The 19,239-nt window shown below is 39.5% G+C and overlaps 1 protein-coding gene across 1 annotated transcript in view; it reads left to right on the forward strand.

Moving 5' to 3' along the window:
* The first annotated feature begins 118 nt into the window (after positions 1-118).
* LOC124262862 (ubiquitin-like protein 3) overlaps positions 119-19,239 on the forward strand; it is a 45,551-nt gene continuing 26,430 nt past the window's right edge. The window contains exons 1-3 of the mRNA XM_046697442.1: positions 119-482; positions 2,578-2,686; positions 13,096-13,182. Coding sequence (XP_046553398.1) covers positions 453-482; positions 2,578-2,686; positions 13,096-13,182 — 226 coding nt within the window. The 5' untranslated portion in view covers positions 119-452. The remainder of the gene's footprint in view (positions 483-2,577; positions 2,687-13,095; positions 13,183-19,239) is intronic.

A 19,239-nucleotide genomic window follows, 5' to 3' on the forward strand; every position in this document is an offset into this window, starting at 1 on the left:
AATAATAATTAGAAATAGATACTATTCAAACAGATACAAATGCGGCTATGTATTTATTAGCAGTTGTTCTCATTTAGCTTCTATCCAGAAGCCGGAAGTATTCCAGTGACGTAGATATCTGAACCCACAATCCATTGCCCACCGCCATAACAGCGAACACCAGAAACCTTTTCGGGCAAAAAGACTAATTACATTTCCCCTCTTCCCACTTGATCAAAAGATCAGGGTGCCTATTTCCATTGATAATTCGTTGGCTTAATGTTTCACAGACAGGATTAACCAAGTGAAAATGGTCCGCTTCGGCCCAGATCTACGAGGAAGGAATTTTTCATGGGTGTAGTCGGCTTGACACCTAGATGAAATTTCTTTAGTGTCATGTGTAAAAATTAATTTTCTTTATCTTTCACATCGTGTTCAGTGCTTTTTGTTTTCTGGGAAATTATTTGAAGACAATGGGCAGTCGACAAATACCCAACGATAAGGTATGTCGAAGAACTGATCGTATATATTGCATTGTTTGTTTTTGTCAACATCAAAATAAACCCTGACTTGCTTGCTGTCAGGTGCCTGTTTCTCATGATGTCAGTTTTGTTGGTGATGTTTAATAATGGCATGTGTATGTTGCTGTTTTTGAGGTGGTATGCTAAGCAAGTGTCAGTTGTGACGTTTATATTCAGTGTATCTCATAACTAATTATCATTAATTGATGCAAACATGTTTATGAGGAATATGGGTAGGAAGTCAGTGTGACTTCTAACTAAAATACCAGTTCGAACATAATCCCCTATATGATGTGTTTTGTTACAGTTGTTATGGTTATGGACAAAGCATGTATTGTGATTTACACAAACTCACGCTATGCTTGTAGTTATTTGTATTTGAAATAGTTTGTTTACAATCTGCCATATCTAGACTATCCTTCTGTATGATAGAATGTGTGTTTCTGTCAAAATGTAGCATACTACATGATACAGGATATGGGATTATGTGTCCAGTTTGGGGTTTGATCCTTGAAACATTTGTTTACATCATGTACTACTATCGTTCTTAAAAGAGATGATAGTGAATATATTATCTATCCTAACATGTACTGGAATGGTACATTCTTGTAAGCCATATGGAAATAAGCTATTTCCATTTGTTCTTATCAAGGGTTAATGTGTGAGAAGATCATAATCTAATGATGTTGTCCCATTATTCTAGAAACTTAGAGATACCTGTAAATGTTTAAACCATGTATCCATGGTAAATGCATGTCACCCATTAAGTGCTGATTTCAAAATGTGTTCAGGCCTGTGAAAAAATTCTGCTTATGCTCAACTAAGCCCTATATGAAGCAACTGAACAGTATGTCAAGCTTCAGTAACCTTTATGAAATATATATGCCTGGGGCTGGACACTCAGCATAATTCCAGCTAGGTCATGGCTATTGGGTTTGTGATATAACATCACTACAAAAAACTACTTGCCCTCTTGACTTTTCACTAATCATGCTAATTGAACCTGTGTCCAAATCAAACAATGAATAAATGGTCTTAATTCCGTTCAGCAGTGTACATTCTGTAACCATGGTATCATTACTAAACGTTTACAACTGGTGACATATTGATTTTAGGATCTGGTCATGTATGATAAAATACTAGAAAGAAGCAAAAGTGTAATTTGTTGGGGATTAATGAGTAGTCCACCTATCTTGTCTAGACAGTCAAATTAGAGTCATGTTGACATGAGAACATATGCAAGTACTATGAATACTAAACCTGTGTCAAACATGTCAGATAAGATGTCAACTAGTGGATTAAAGAGAAGTGTTATGGGATGTCATCAGTATGATGAGTGATTAAGTACGGATTTCTGCCAATGTTTAGAAATTGTCCATCATTTTCACTGCATGAGATGCCAGCAATGTGCTTCATGGAATGTACCTGAGCAGGGAATCACACCAAGTCTTCAATGTGTTAAGCAAACTTCAAAACACTAAGCTACAGCACCGTTGTGGTCAATGGTGTAAAGAATGATTGTCTTACTCTGTGAAATGAAAATAATTCAAGGATAAGATTATTAGATCATATTTATCATATATGGAATCTGGTCAATGGTGTAAAGAATGATTGTCTTACTCTGTGAAATGAAAATAATTCAAGGATAAGATTATTAGATCATATTTATCATATATGGAATCTGTGGCCTTTGAACTGTTACAGTAGACTTGCATAGGGTTCTTAGGATATTTTTGTTTCAGGGTACTAAAACAAAGATAGAGCTATTATACGAGTGATAATTTCCCAGTGTGGAATTGGGATGAGAATAGCTCCTCAGCAACATATGCCATTTTCCCAGTCAGAATTCCCGGTTGGAATAGGTCCCAAGTAGCCTTTTCTACCCATGGGGATTCTGGGCAAGAATAGATTTCCACCTACATGTGATAGTCACAGGAGGCAATTAAGTGGTTAAACTGGTTATTTACAGGCCAACCTTGTATGGCTGGAAGGTAGCCGAGTATAGCATTAAACAACATTAAACTTGTGATAATCATTTGTGATGTGTATTATATGGTGTTGCTTCATGGTGTTTCAGATAAACTTGCGGTTGATTCTTGTGAGTGGAAAAACAGAGGAGTACTTGTTCTCCCCGAGTGATTCAGCAGCAGAAATCACAGAACGTGTTTACAGCAACTGGCCTCAAGGTACACTGAATACTGTTGTTTGATTGTATATTCAAACATGCATTATTATGTGCTTACCTTCTCATTTGTGTACAAGTTGACTTGCGCTGGAGAGAGCAAACTGTCGGTTTGTTAGACTGTTACTGGGATTGTTAACCTAATATGGATGGAGTTACTCAAGACATGGTTCATGTTTTGTGTCATATCTAGCTTGTCATCAGGGTGTGAATGAGTGTGTTAATGTCAGGAGGTCCTGGGCCTCGTTCCTCAAAGCGATCATAGCGCTACGACTGTCCTAAGTCTGTGTTAAAGTAGGGAGTTATGATCGTCTTAGGGTTACGATCGTTTTGAGGAATGGGGCTTTGAAAATTAATGATAATGAGGAGGGATATTAAAAAAACGTTTAAGCCAACTAAATACACAACTGAAATATTATCATGAGCTTTATTTATTTTTCGAAAGGTCTCCCACATGTTTCTGTTGTACATTCTTCTAAACGAGTTGGCTATACATATGTACTCAGAAATAACTTAAAAATTTCAAAATTGTAAGAGTTATTGGTTTCTAGTAAGAGTTGTTTGATAACAATGGACGAATAGGAAACAAATTGCAATCAGTAATGCAGTATGAGATGTTCCGACTTCTATTCATGGTGAAGGACGATAACGATAAGGTGAGAAATATTAAAGCTGAGTCACTGAATTTGTACTTATTACCGCCACAAATTGTGAAACATTATTTCACTTATTGATTCATACTGTGTATGATTCTCCCAATGGTGATTTGCGAGAGTCATTCCTTGCAGCGTGGTCAGCCTATAGGGTCAGCTGAGTATGACGTTGACATATGTTGACCTATAATGTCCCAGATGTGTTTGATGGAGTAATGATCTGGGCTCATTGCTGACCATGGCATTCTATGGTTGTTCTGCCAGAGGTGAGCTTTGATGAATTCATGCGTGGTGAGAAAAGGCGTTGTTGGCCTAAAAAACACAGAGTGTCAGTATATTGTCTCGATTATACTGTTTAGTGATCATTCCTCTTACACTATGGAATGAATGAGTGATATTGATGCCACAACCTGCCATGTTGTCTCAGGTTGACATTGGCTATTTATTCAACTCAGTATCACCTGACACAACCATGCCAATCGAGGAAGTGCAAAGTGAACTGTGACTCATCTGAAAAGATGACACATGACTAGCCACAATTACCCCAGTTTCGATATTGTGTACACCTGACTTCTGTTGGCAATATGACTGTTTGTAGGATGGCACAACATGTGGCATTCAGGCATAAAAATGAGCTGCATGCAAATGATTTCTGATCTTCTTCCCCGTAACTCGTCTTCAGTAACCTGATTAATGTTTGCAGCAATTTGATTCACTGTTTGAGCTCGATTTTGTAGAACCTGAGTTCATATCATTTGATCCTGTACTCCATTAATTGGCCTAGGGAGCCCCGAATAGGGCTAAAGTACTGTCGGAAATAGAAAAAAACTGTTATTTCACATTTAAGACCCGGATCTAATCAATTTATGTGAAATATTTCTGTCCCCGCCGTGTGATGTTGCTGGAAGTTGCTAAAAGCCGTAAAACCAAACTCATCAGTCTCAGTGGTTCACATTACGCCTACAATTTAGGAAATAATGTTAAAAAGTTGGACTTATAGTCTCAGTGAAAATAGGGCAGGAAATGTAAAAATGGACTTTACTCAGGAAAATTAGTGCAGAAAGTCCAAATAGACTTATTTGGAACAGACCATGGCTTTATGCAAATTAGAGGGCAATGATATTGTATTACAAAGAACACTTTTTAAATACCCATTTTGAAATGAAACTTAGCTTCATTATGAACGATAGCGAACGTAAACAAAAATAATAACTTTAATACTGAAACTGTTAAGGATGTAGCTACCATGGAGTCTCACTATCACTATAAAAAAGAAACAGGTTGGAGGGGTCGTCTCAAAAAGCAAAACAAGGACAGGTGTCGGAGACGGTGGTTTGGGGTCGAGCTGGGGTATAGAGATATCAGCTAAGATAAGATGATCCTTCAGGGGAATTAAACTGGGGAAGTAAACGGCATGCCATAACAATTTACGGCCTACCTTTAGAATACAGCACCACAAACTTTAAAAATACGTCATAATACCCTTTTACGTAATGTAATGTGATTTTGTTCGAAAGCACGATCTAGAAACAATGCCCTATGACGCCTGCATGGCAACACGGTTGTCTGGCTCAGCGAGTGCGTATAAGCTCCGCTCACTGTCGTTTCATCTCTACGAGGCTATGTCATTGCATAAGGCCAACGATGTTGAGAGTTTCCAGTAGTTGTATATCGGCGGATGCTAATATTTTGCAAGCACCAGTTTGAAATATTTTTCTTTTTCACTAATCCGGCTCATATTTATTTGTATTACGGGCTGCTGGGGTGTTAAGTGTTGTGTATTTTGTAATTTGTAATTTTTAAATTTACATATATATTTTGTCATTCAGTAAGTTGCACCATTACACAGAAAAGTGTTTTATTAGTATTTTTATTTTGAAGCGTAATAATGCATTACACTAGACACGCCAGTCGTGTTTGTGCCGGTTCTGTCAATGCATTCTATTTATTAGGATTAATTCAAGGGATTAGGGTTAGGGCTAGGGCTGGGGCTAGGGCTAGGGCTAGGATTAGGGTTTAGGGTTTAGGGTTGGGGTTGGGGTTGGGGACCTAATGCAATATAGTAGGTACATGTCCGGTGGTTCGGTCAATGCATTCTATTTATTAGGATTATTTCAAGGGGTTAGGGTTAGGGCTGAGGGTTTAGGGTTTAGGGTTTAGGGTTAGGGTTAGGGACCTAATCCAATATAGTAGGTACATGTCCGGTGTAATACGTGAGAACCATTTGTTGTTTTTCTTTTTCATTTTAATACTTTTTCACACAAAAGCGAGGGGAAACCAAAACGCCGAAAGTACATTATGAAATGGGTTAATGTAGAAATTTTGGGCTAATGGAAATTGGCCTGAATTTGCACTGAAGCCTCTTTTCACCGCGCAACATAAATTTTGTAAAGTAATGATTCGGCTAACTCACCTTCGTGTGCGCCACACACATGCTCATGTCTCCCTCGCTCCTTATTACGATCCACATTATCCTTACAGTGTTCCCTACATCACTTTTCTCTCTGTCAAAATCACAGATTTATATCAAAGCCGGCCATTCATGCATACACCGTGAAATCGCCTGACGCCTTTCGACGCCAACAACCCTTTTCCGCTTGAGACATATCGGCTCATTCCACGCCACACACTTAATTTGTAGATTACGGAATGGGACGAGTGTGCCAAATGGCATCGGATCCATTCGGCAACTGTCCGTGAGAATAAAATCGCATGACACCAAGTCTACCCGTAGCATTCAATTGTCCACCGCGACCTTCGACTCTTTCCGTTCATTCCGTGACGTCACAGGAATGACTCGATAAATTTGCACAAAGTGCAACAGTGTGGAAGTAGCTCAGTCGGTTAGCTGTCGAGCTAACAATCCGAAGGTCGCGGGTTCGCGTCCGACGGGTTCTCACAAACTGGTTGCTTGTCTTAATGACACGTGACCTACGGCAGAGATCGTCCTCACGAGAAGTTGTGGTGCTGTATTCTAAAGGTGCTCCCAATTTACAAATAATATCCAGTACTGCCGATCTTCGGGTGGTCATGCCCCTATATATTTTGAGACATTTAATACGATGACTGATTATGTTTTTCTACGGGTATCATACTCATTTACATATCTGAACATAAATTTTATCAAAGAAATACACGTAAGATGTTAATCAATAGATGCCACATATTCAACACACAACAAAAGGCATCAAATAACTTTGAGATGACCCCTTGTGCTTGTAGGCATCACATGCATTTCATGCCAGGTGAGTCGATGGTCAGTCGTCATACCTGGCTGAGCGACAGCCTAAAAACAGTTTTTTTCTATTTCCGACAGTACTTTAGTTGTCAACATTTTGGGTTTTTAATTTATTTTTGTTCTTTTTCCATAGTATGAGTATGGATATTGAGAGAGTTGGCTACTTCACGCTTCTGTTGCCTGTTTGATGGATGCCAATAGCCTGTAGACACTGCTTGAGTTGCAGCGTGAGTAAGTGAGTTTAGTTTTACGTGAGTGAGCCGCACTCAGCAATATTCCAGCTATATGGTGGCGGTCTGTAAATAATCGAGTCTGGACCAGACAATCCAGTGATCAACAACATGAGCATCGATCTGCGCAATTGGGAACCGATAATATGTGTCAACCAAGTCAGCGAGCCTGACCACCCAATCCCCTTAATCGCCTGTTACGACAAGCATGGGTTACTAAAGGCCAATAATATTCTAACCCGGACCTTCACGGGTTGCTTGAGTTGCAGACAAAGCATCTCATGTTCTCACACACAGTGAATGAAACCAAGTAAATCACAACTGTATGATACGTAGTAGTATAACGATACAGCAATATGGTTTTGTATCACAATACAAATCTTATGATACAATACATCGATTTGCACCTCCTGTATTGCAATGCATAATATTGTTTACATTACAAGATATAGTGATTTATAAACATGTGACTAAAATGATCTGGTGTTCAGGCTCGCTGACTTGGTTGACACATGTCATCGTATCCCAATTGCGTAGATCGATGCTTTTGCTCTTGATCAGTGGATTGTCTGGTCCAGACTTGATTATTTACAGACTGTTTCCATATTGCTGGAATATTGTTTTGTACGGAGTAAAGCGAAACTCACTTACCAAAAACATGTGAATGATAACAAAAACTGTATAAGAACAAGTCAATACAAATTTTCTATTATTTGCTGTTTGCCTATAAGTAGCAAAATCCCCCCAAGCTTATAGGTTTCTCACCAACAATATCCAATCTTTGCTGTGTGAAATTTGAAGACATATGATTAAGGGTGTTGCTGGAATATTACTATGTAAAACCTGTTCACTCCAATGAGAACCTTCAAAAGATGTTTCATGGTGTGATCACATCTACGAAACAACAGCAATAGAGCTTTGATTTTTTTATGACACTGAGTCCTCTTCAACCATCGATCTTAGAGCTGCGACTGTCTGATGTCAATGTTACAGTACTAGAGTTACTGTAATCTTAGTGCTGAAACCTCGTGTGAAACTGAGCTCAGAGTACTAATTAGTACTAATTACACATTATGAACACCTGGGCCCTCTTTTGGACATCTCAGTTTTGTCACAGAATCTCTGTTAAGGCACTGTTAAACACTTTTGCCCAGAAATCCCAACATGATGCTGAAACAGAGCAATGTGAAGGATGTATGCAACATTTGTAACCCATAACTGTTATTATATTCAAACATGGAGTGAAGTCTGTGGTCCTTGACATTTGCTCTTTTAACACATGCATCCAGGGATCCAGCAAAGTCACCTCAAGTTCCATTCTAAATTTTGAACACTGATGAATTGTTATATCTTTCTTTTACAAGACTAAATTTCACATCAATCTTTCCTTGATAAGACTAAGTTCATTGATTGTCAATGTTGTAAATATGTCTTTTGTATTAATACTATTATTTGTATGCATGTTGTTTACATAATTTTGACCAAGTCCAAATTGTGTGCATGTTATGTGCATGTTATGTGCATGTTAATATTAATCAGGTCAAATATAACATCAGTCAAATTAGTCAGACTGGTTTCCATTTTCCATGGTTGGCCTTGGACCAGGTGATCATGATGACAGCTTGAGCATGTTGGACATATATGTATATGTAACATGAATTATATAACAGACAGTGAGATCATTTCAGCTGTTTGTTCACAGTCGTTGTGGATGCTTGGAATATTTCATCATAAAAAAGTACACATTACTGGTACTTTGGTAGATTCAGACACAAAATAAAACGTTAAAGAAAAGTTTAAGAACATGATACAAGCAATAGCATAGTTCAGTTAGAAATTAGAAAGATGTGTCTGTTACTATGCTGTCATGGAATACACTTTTTGTGTCCGAACAGAAAGCAGAAGGTATCAGGTTCAATCACCAAACTAGTAAGCCAAAAATAATGTATATAGATGGTACTTGTTGTTATCTTGGTTTTGAAGAAGATAAGACAAGGGCTTCTCTGTTTTGAATAAGTGTTGTGTGTCTGAACTGGGTATCACCTATCAGCGTCTTACACAAGTGCATCGCTGTATAAGTAGAGCACTCTTGACCAATATTTTAAACCCCCCAAAAGCAAACCAACTGAGTGTAAATCGAAGAATACCTCAATGTAAATGTGTTCAAGTTAAGGAATAAGACAAAGGTCCCTGTCTGATTGTGTCATCATACCCTGAAGTGTATGACATTCATCCCTCCACCTAACACCTTGTTCAGACTCAATAACATACAGACCACCATGATGGGTTGGGGCAATGATCTCTCTGCCAACCACTTGGCTGTAACTCAATAACATAGTGACCACCATGATGGGTTGGGGCAATGATCTCACTGCCAACCACTTGGCCTTGACTCAATAACATACAGACCACCATGATGGATTGGGGCAATGATCTCACTGCCAACCACTTGGCCTTGACTCAATAACATACAGACCACCATGATGGGTTGGGGCAATGATCTCACTGCCAACCACTTGGTTGGTAACTCAATAACATACAGACCACCATGATGGGTTGGGGCAATGATCTCTCTGCCAACCACTTGGCCTAAATTTAATAAAATACAGACCACCATGGTGGGTTGGGACAATGATCTCTCTGCCAACCACTTGGCCTTGACTCAATAACATACAGACCACCATGATGGGTTAGGGCAATGATCTCTCTGCTTGAACCACTGATCTCTCTGCCACCATGATGGGTTGAACCATTTGACTGTAATCAATAACATACAGACCACCATGATGGTTTGGGGCAATGATCTCTCTGCCAACCACTCTCTGCCAACCACTTGGCTGTAACCACTCAATAACATACAGACCACCATGATGGGTTGGGGCAATGATCTCTGCCAACCACTGCTCAACCATTTGACTGAATCAATAACATACAGACCACCATGATGGGTTGGGGCAATGATCCCTCTCTGCGAACCACTTGGCCTTAACTCAATAACATACAGACCACCATGATGGGTTGGGGCAATGAACTCAATCTCTGCCAACCACTTGGCTGTAATCAATAACATAACAGACCACCATGATGGGTTGGGGCAATCTCTGATCTCTCTGCCAACCACTTGGCCTTGACTCAATAACATAGAGACCACCATGATGGGTTGGGGCAATGATCTCTCTGCCAACCACTTGGCTGTAATCAATAACATACAGACCACCATGATGGGTTGGGGCAATGATCTCTGATGGGTTGGGGCAATGCTCTGCCAACCACTTGGCCTTGACTCAATAACATAGAGACCACCATGATGGGTTAGGGCAATGATCTCTCTGCCAACCACTTGGCCTTGACTCAATAACATAGAGACCACCATGATGGGTTGGGGCAATGATCCCTCTGCCAACCACTTGTCCTTGACTCAATAACATAGAGACCACCATGATGGGTTGGGGCATTGATCCCTCTGCCAACCACTTGGCCTTGACTCAATAACATAGAGACCACCATGATGGGTTGGGGCAATGATCCCTCTGCCAACCACTTGGCTGTGACTCAATAACATAGTGACCACCATGATGGGTTGGGGCAATGATCTCTCTGCCAACCACTTGGCCTTGACTCAATAACATAGAGACCACCATGATGGGTTAGGGCAATGATCTCTCTGCGAACCACTTGGCTGTAATCAATAACATACAGACCACCATGATGGGTTAGGGCAATGATCCCTCTGCGAACCATTAGGCCTTGACTCAATAACATAGTGACCACCATGATGGGTTGGGGCAATGATCTCTCTGCGAACCACTTGGCTGTAATCAATAACATACAGACCACCATGATGGGTTAGGGCAATGATCTCTCTGCCAACCACTTGGCTGTAATCAATAACATACAGACCACCATGATGGGTTAGGGCAATGATCTCACTGCCAACCACTTGGCCTTGACTCAATAACATAGAGACCACCATGATGGGTTGGGGCAATGATCCCTCTGCGAACCACTTGTCCTTGACTCAATAACATAGAGACCACCATGATTGGTTGGGGCTATGATCTCTCTGCCAACCACTTGGCTGTAACTCAATAACATACAGACCACCATGATGGGTTGGGGCAATGATCTCTCTGCCAACCACTTGGCCTTGACTCAATAACATAGAGACCACCATGATGGGTTAGGGCAATGATCTCTCTGCGAACCACTTGGCTGTAATCAATAACATACAGACCACCATGATGGGTTAGGGCAATGATCCCTCTTGTGGGACTCAATAACATACAGGACCACCATGATGGGTTGGGCAAATGATCTCTCATGCCAACCAACTTGGCCTTGACTCAATAACATAGAGACCACCATGATGGGTTAGGGCAATGATCTCTCTGCCAACCACTTGGCCTTGACTCAATAACATAGAGACCACCATGATGGGTTGGGGCAATGATCCCTCTGCCAACCACTTGGCCTTGACTCAATAACATAGAGACCACCATGATTGGTTGGGGCTATGATCTCTGCCAACCACTTGGCCTTGACTCAATAACATAGAGACCACCATGATGGGTTGGGGCATTGATCCCTCTGCCAACCACTTGGCCTTGACTCAATAACATAGAGACCACCATGATGGGTTGGGGCAATGATCCCTCTGCCAACCACTTGGCTGTGACTCAATAACATAGTGACCACCATGATGGGTTGGGGCAATGATCTCTCTGCCAACCACTTGGCCTTGACTCAATAACATAGAGACCACCATGATGGGTTAGGGCAATGATCTCTCTGCCAACCACTTGGCTGTAATCAATAACATACAGACCACCATGATGGGTTAGGGCAATGATCCCTCTGCGAACCATTAGGCCTTGACTCAATAACATAGTGACCACCATGATGGGTTGGGGCAATGATCTCTCTGCGAACCACTTGGCTGTAATCAATAACATACAGACCACCATGATGGGTTAGGGCAATGATCTCTCTGCAATGATCTCTCTGCCAACCACCATGGCTGTAATCAATAACATACAGACCACCATGATGGGTTAGGGCAATGATCTCACTGCCAACCACTTGGCCTTGACTCAATAACATAGAGACCACCATGATGGGTTGGGGCAATGATCCCTCTGCCAACCACTTGGCCTTGACTCAATAACATAGAGACCACCATGATGGGTTGGGGCAATGATCTCTCTGCCAACCACTTGGCCTTGACTCAATAACATAGAGACCACCATGATGGGTTGGGGCATTGATCCCTCTGCCAACCACTTGGCCTTGACTCAATAACATACAGACCACCATGATGGGTTGGGGCAATGATCCCTCTGCCAACCACTTGGCTGTGACTCAATAACATAGTGACCACCATGATGGGTTGGGGCAATGATCTCTCTGCCAACCACTTGGCTGTAATCCAATTTGGACTACTGTAATCAATAACATACAGACCACCATGATGGGTTGGGGCAATGATCTCTCTGCCAACCACTTGGCTGTAACTCAATAACATACAGACCACCATGATGGGTTGGGGCAAAGATCTCTCTGCCAACCACTTGGCCTTGACTCAATAACATACAGACCACCATGATGGGTTGAGGCAATGATCCCTCTGCCAACCACTTGGCTGTGACTCAATAACATAGAGACCACCATGATGGGTTGGGGCAATGCCAACCACTCTCTCAATAACAACCACTTGGTTGTAAGTCAATGCCAACATAGAGACTACCGTGATGGGTTGGGGCAATGATCTCTGCCAACCACTTGGCCTTGACTCATCTCTCTGCAACCACTTGGCTGTAACTCAATAACATAGAGACCCCCATGATGGGTTGGGGCATTGATCCCTCTGCCAACCACTTGGCCTTGACTCAATAACATAGAGACCCCCATGATGGGTTGGGGCATTGATCCCTCTGCCAACCACTTGGCTGTAACTCAATAACATAGAGACCACCATGATGGGTTGGGGCAATGATCTCTCTGCCAACCACTTGGCCTTGACTCAATAACATAGAGACCCCCATGATGGGTTGAGGCAATGATCCCTCTGCCAACCACTTGGTTGTAACTCAATAACATACAGACCACCATGATGGGTTGGGGCAAAGATCCTCTGCCAACCACTTGGCTGTGACTCAATAACATTCACTCCGCTATGATAGATTGGGACATGCAACTCTGTTCAACCACCTTGTCCTTGACTGCAATTAATGTAATATGAGTTATTCATTTTGTTGATTATTTGAATACAATATGTTGTCCATCGATATTTCAGATTGGTCAGAAGAGCAGCTACCCCCAACCAACATTCTGCGGCTCATATACCAAGGACGATTTCTCCATGGTAACGTCACATTAGCTGGTAGGTATTTGCATAATTTCTGCTCAGTTCCTGGGAGAGGTAGATTGCATTACAGCTTTATGTAATTATTATAGAGACAGTTGTACATGAGTGGAAAATGATTTCATTGTGTGAAAGTAAGAGTGAAATTCAGTGAATCCTTGTTGATGGTTTCTGTGTCCTTAGTATGGGGAAAAAGATGAAGACTTAGGGTGTGTGGAATTTCCAACAGTTTTCGTTATATTACCAGGGCTCCAGATAACTTTTGGGGGGTGTAAGTGTACTTACACATCATATTGCAAGTGGAGGTGTACTGAGAATTTTGAAGGAGTACTGACATGTTTTTGTGTGAGCGAGTTGGTGATGTGGTTTGTCTGGACGATTCATCGATCACTATTTCCAACCATGTATTTGTATTTGAAGACGCGCGAGAAATAACTGAGCGACCGTCTGATGCGCGAAATGTCAGGTCCGACTGGATATAAATAGGAACAGTGTAGTTTTTAGCCAATCGAAAAATAGTGACGCATATCGTTGCATGGCAACGCAAGTGATTCCTACTGTCGGGGTTTTCTCATGTGTCAAATCGTGTTTAGCAAAAGAAACTTGACAAGTATTTATCCGAAATAGATTTCCATTTGTATGATACACACGGAAATTAAATGTTAGACGTACAAAGGTATTTATGTGGGTACACTATACGCTTGAAATCTTATATTATGTCGTACTTATTTGATTTTGAGGCATACATTACGCCTGTACGCCCCTTATCTGTAGCCCTGATTACTGTCAGTACCAGCTTAGTCCCTTGTTCTTCTTCATACCAGCTTGTAAATGCGACTTAAAGAAGGACAACTTTACTTTCATAGCTTTTATTTATCATTGTTTGATGTATAGCATCTGCCCACATAGTGTCTTGTATGTTTGTGAGACATGGTGGCCCAGTCGTCCAAGTTATCGCTGGGAAGAGTTGAGTCCCTTAGACATACCTGAAACCTAGGATCCCTGGTTTTAACCCCAGTTTGACCTGATTGGTCTCCTTGTCCATGCTAATGGGTTTCACCACAGTGGTAAACACCCGAGACCTGTAGCTCTTCAAGCTTTCCCATCTCATCAATCTGAATTGTAAGTTGAGGACTGAAATGTGTTTAATATGGCAACAACCAAGCTCACATGCTTTTAGCATTTTGCTAATATGTCAATAAATGTTGTTTATAATACAGTTATCAGATGGATACTGATGTAAATCCAACTAAACATGTGGAAAATGATATACATCAAAAATGCAATATACTCCGTATCATCCGGCATTTTATCAAGTTTATGTGCATATTTGGATTTAAGTCTTTGGTGTAATTCCATGAGACCAAAGCAAGCCACCATATCACATGTCCCTTATTAGCTGCGACATCTGTTGACACGCCATATATACTCTTTTTCAGAACAATGTGATCGATATGCACTATAGTGATTATGGGACAGCTGGTATATTTGATGTCACATACCTTAATTGAATATAGAAATAGTATGCATCTCTGTGCTACATTGTGCATTCCAGGTTTTGAACAATTGTTTTTGAAAGAATTTGATACATGTGTATATAATTGATGGAGATGCAGAAAACAAGGTCAGGTGTCTTGAAAGGGTCAAGGTTAAATGTTGTTGAAAACGTGACAGATGCTTTTGAAAGTTGACTATAAGAACTTATTAACAGAACATTTTCTCTTTCCCTCGTATCTGTGCAACGTTACTAAAGTTCCCAATTTTTATCTGTTACAGTAATGGAAACTATGCATATTTTGATTGGGAAATATGAAGTAAAGGATAAGAATGCTATGTTTTCCAAGTGTGTCATAATTTAAGTGTGCCTTTGAAAAAATAACCATGCCTTTTCATGATCCAATTCAGTTTGAAACATCACAACAATACTTTCATTTCAATTTATTGTTTAATAGATCAGTTAACATTACATAAACCTATAAAATTGTGAGCTGCATTTCCTAAACACAAACATGACTTCAAGAATAGTTGAGCTTCATTTGTCCTGGCCCAATAAACTACCTGGTAACCCACAAACAATGTTATCATCCAAACCAGGATTTCCTGCATACTGGCATTCAAAATGGCCATGCTGTGAGATTGAGAGTGTCACCAATAAACAGTTTGATGAGGTGCAAAAACAAGTCTTGAATTATTTCATTTGGCTAAATTTATTGCATTTTCAATTAAATGAACCATGGTGTTTATTTTTTTTTATTTTAGTCATGCTGCCAGTGCACATTGAAAATATTTCATCCATGCCATTTCAATATTTACTGTACATAACATTAGGCACTATTTCCATCCCCAGAAATGCTGTTTGTTGCTAATTTATTGCTCTATGATTCACCTATCTTTGAACTTGTAGATAGTCTGGGATATATTTTGGGTTAAGACACTTGAATATACCTTCCAGAGGGCTGAACATTAAAGTATTTTGTATTTTGTCAGCAGTTGAAGTTATATAAGTTGGGTAAGGGTGACCCAGTTGTCAGAGACTCAGATTGTACAGATTTGGGCAAGCTACAGATGGGTTGGAATTCATGTTAGCTCTCAAATTGGTTCTTGGTTTGTCATCACTGTTCGTGTGTTCATGGGTTTTCTCCTATGTGATAATTACTACGAGTTTTCTTGCCATATGAAGATGGCTTGCTTTGTTTGTAAAGATGATTCCAGTTCAAATTTTATCCCTTCATGATTTCAATTCATTATTTGTGGTCACTAGAATTGAAATAGTGCTGAATTTGCATTCTTTGGCACAGTAAATATTGAGTTGGCTTACATGAAATATTTTCACTGTGCCCTGGTGGCATGGCTAAACTTATAAAAGTAATACTCACCATTTTTCATTTAATGTAAAATACAGTTAACTCACATGATTCAAGGCTATTTTTGCACTTCATGAAACTGTTTATCATTGGCATTCTTTCAGATTAACATGAGCATGGCTATTTTGAATGGCAATACCTATAACAGGAAATCTGGTTTGGGATGATAGCAGTTAGTGGGTTAATTTTAGTGGACCAGGATAAATGAAGCTGAACTGTTCATGATAATGTTCAGGGTGCCGTTGTACAAAACAACCTTAGCGCTAAGGCTACCTTAAGCCTATGTTAAGGTATGGGAGTTACGGTCACCTTAACGCTAAGATCGCTTTGTACAACGGCACCCAGGAAATCCAGCTCTCAAGTTTACAGGTTTACATGATCACTGATTAATTACACAATAAATGAAATGACATAATTGTTGTGATGTTTTAAGTGTGATTGGATCATCAAAAGAATGGGTACACTTATTTTTACAAAGGCACACCCTAGTTATCTGGCTGGTGCCCAAATTGCACCCTTCGAAAAAATTGCATTTCTATCCCTGTTTACAATATTAATAAGAGTGTGATATTTCCTCTCAAACTGCTTAGTTGTTTATCTAAGTGAGCTGCACAAAATGGAATATGTCCTAGAAATGCAGTAGCTTAACTTTTGTTATTTTATAGACCACTTAGGGTAGTGCCATTAGGGTATAAAAAGTATTATTTGCAATGTGTTATTTTCTTTTGCTTTACAGAAAATATTGAAAATAATGCTGAAATGTTTCAACCTAAACAACTACATGACCTGTTTGGTATTTCAATTCATTGATATTAAACAAAGTATTCATGAAAATATATTTGTATTCGTAACTGTATATTCCTAAAGATATTGTAATAGCATCATAGTGTATTCATTGCAGATCTTGTAAGGATAACAATATAGAATACTGTTCAGTTTCAGTAGCAATAGGCACAGCTCACTGTCACACACTCATTCATTCAAGAATGGTTTTGTGAAGGCATATTGTGATCATTTCATGATTGGATATTGGTACAAGAGATCCATAGATGATTCTGAATGTGTAAGGAAAGAATTTCAGTTTTTACTATTATGTGTTGAGAACCAAACCCACACTGGTTAGTCATAGGCAGCTTGGACCAGTTCTGTCATACAGGGTGACTCCTGGATGAGATTGTGATGTTAGGTGGTTGGGTTCACTGCTTATTATCCTACCCAGTGAATTGTTACATGTACAGTGTTTGTGTTCACCTGGGACCTACTATTCTGACCTACTATTCATTTTGGCATTTTGCAATGGATGATAGAGCATCGTGACACCTGTGTGTTTACTTCGGATAGGGTTGTTCGCAGGTCGTATATAAGGCCATGTTTATATTTCACAATGTTCAACACCAGTAGTAGACAAATGATCAAGATCCACAGTTGTTCTTCTATATGATAGGTCAGATGTTTCAGACAAACTTTCATCAGAGTTTACCCTGATGCAGAAAACATGCATATTTGACCGTCTATGTAGAAATTATGCAGCATAATTACTCTCACTGCATCAGTATGGGCTCTGATCTTTCAGTCTGTCAAAATCAATAAATTAATTGCACTATACTGTTGAAATATTAAAATTTGAAACAGTCATATCCCTTGACAACATGATAGCATTAGTGAGCTTTATCTGATACTGGGGAACACATAAAATGGCTGAGTTCAAAAGACGTGTGATTCCCTGTAGCCCAGCAAGAGAGTCATAATGACACCTAGTTTGGAGAGGCTACGGGAAAGCTTGCTTCCTGTAAACATATCTATTATGTTCATAAAGGATAGCACTTTCAAAGACATTATTGACACTATACATAAAGCAAAGCCAAAATGTTTATTTTTGTCTTTTGTCAAGTAAAATTTACTGTGATCCCATAGCCTATGAGGCAATTCTATTTTTTGGGTACATTCATATGTATTAACTTGGAAAAAAATAGATTATATTTATTGTGTGCTGCATTTGTCATACTTTCGATCTCAGTGGCTTCACCTTGGGCTGGGTGTAATACAGGGCTGAAGAGGTTATAAATTGTTGCTTATCTTACTTGTTAAATTACCTTCATATGACATGAACTGCCTGTCACTAGGACCACATGGTATTACCCGTATTGCACAATACGCTTTTCAAGCAATACATATTTGCAGTGTGTTTTCTTTGTTCTTGTATATCAGATAAACAATTTGTCAGAAGTTTTTTGTTATTAATTTGTGTCTTTTGTTCTGAACTTCACAGGGAAATTCATTCATAGATGTTTCCCTTTGAAATTGATTGGCCAAAAATGGTGGAAATGCTGAAGTGATTTTTCTCTCTCCTTGTTATTTCCCCAGTGTCTATACTGCCATTGTCAGTATGGAAATGTTTTCTGAAAAGTCTATGGCACTTACGGGAAATTGAATAGAAAGTACATGCATTTCTGTTTTCATAAACAATTGTTAATAATATGTCATTTTGGAACAGCTAGTTGTTAAGTGTCTTGATGTGTTGTCAGTTGTTCTGTAATGTTTTTATCTAAACACGGAAATATGACATTTATTTTAAACTTTACAACAATAATGAGAAAGAGACAATGCAAACACGTCAGTTCATCAAAAATCAGAATGTGGTTTGACCCAGTTTCGGCCTAAATAGGCGTTTTAGCTCATTTGCTGTTTAGATGTTATGTCAAATTCTGTATGTATGGGAGGTAATTGCCTAGTTTTCCAAAACAAAGTTTAAGATGTGTAACAGGAAATGAAACTTGTTGTTTTCTTAAATCTAGTGAATGTTTCTGAAACATTTGGAGGATCATTAAGAATGAGTTTGCGCCTGTATTGATGCAACACAGCATACGTTTTCTTGTCTTTACCAGTGATTGAAATCTACGCTGGTCCTGTGGTCACTGGCTAGTAAAAATTCATCAGGACCACTAAATGATAACTTGTAATGGTTCTGGTGGCCAGTGAATTTTGTATTGATAGTTAGGGTAAATCTATGAATTTTATTTTGGACCAGTGAAGTACAGACAGGACCACAAATTACTGTCCACTCGCTGGTCCTGTGGTCTACTGGGAAATTTTGAAAGGTTTCATTTCCTGCTTGCTTAAGTTTTGTACCAAATTATTCTTAATGTATCACAATTTATTGACAATTCAATTCTTGTTATGGTCAATACACAGTCAGAATATCCACATGGCT

This window comes from Haliotis rubra, unplaced genomic scaffold (genome assembly GCF_003918875.1).
Source record: "Haliotis rubra isolate DU_JTF1 unplaced genomic scaffold, ASM391887v1 Scf86, whole genome shotgun sequence".
Taxonomy (NCBI): domain Eukaryota; kingdom Metazoa; phylum Mollusca; class Gastropoda; order Lepetellida; family Haliotidae; genus Haliotis; species Haliotis rubra.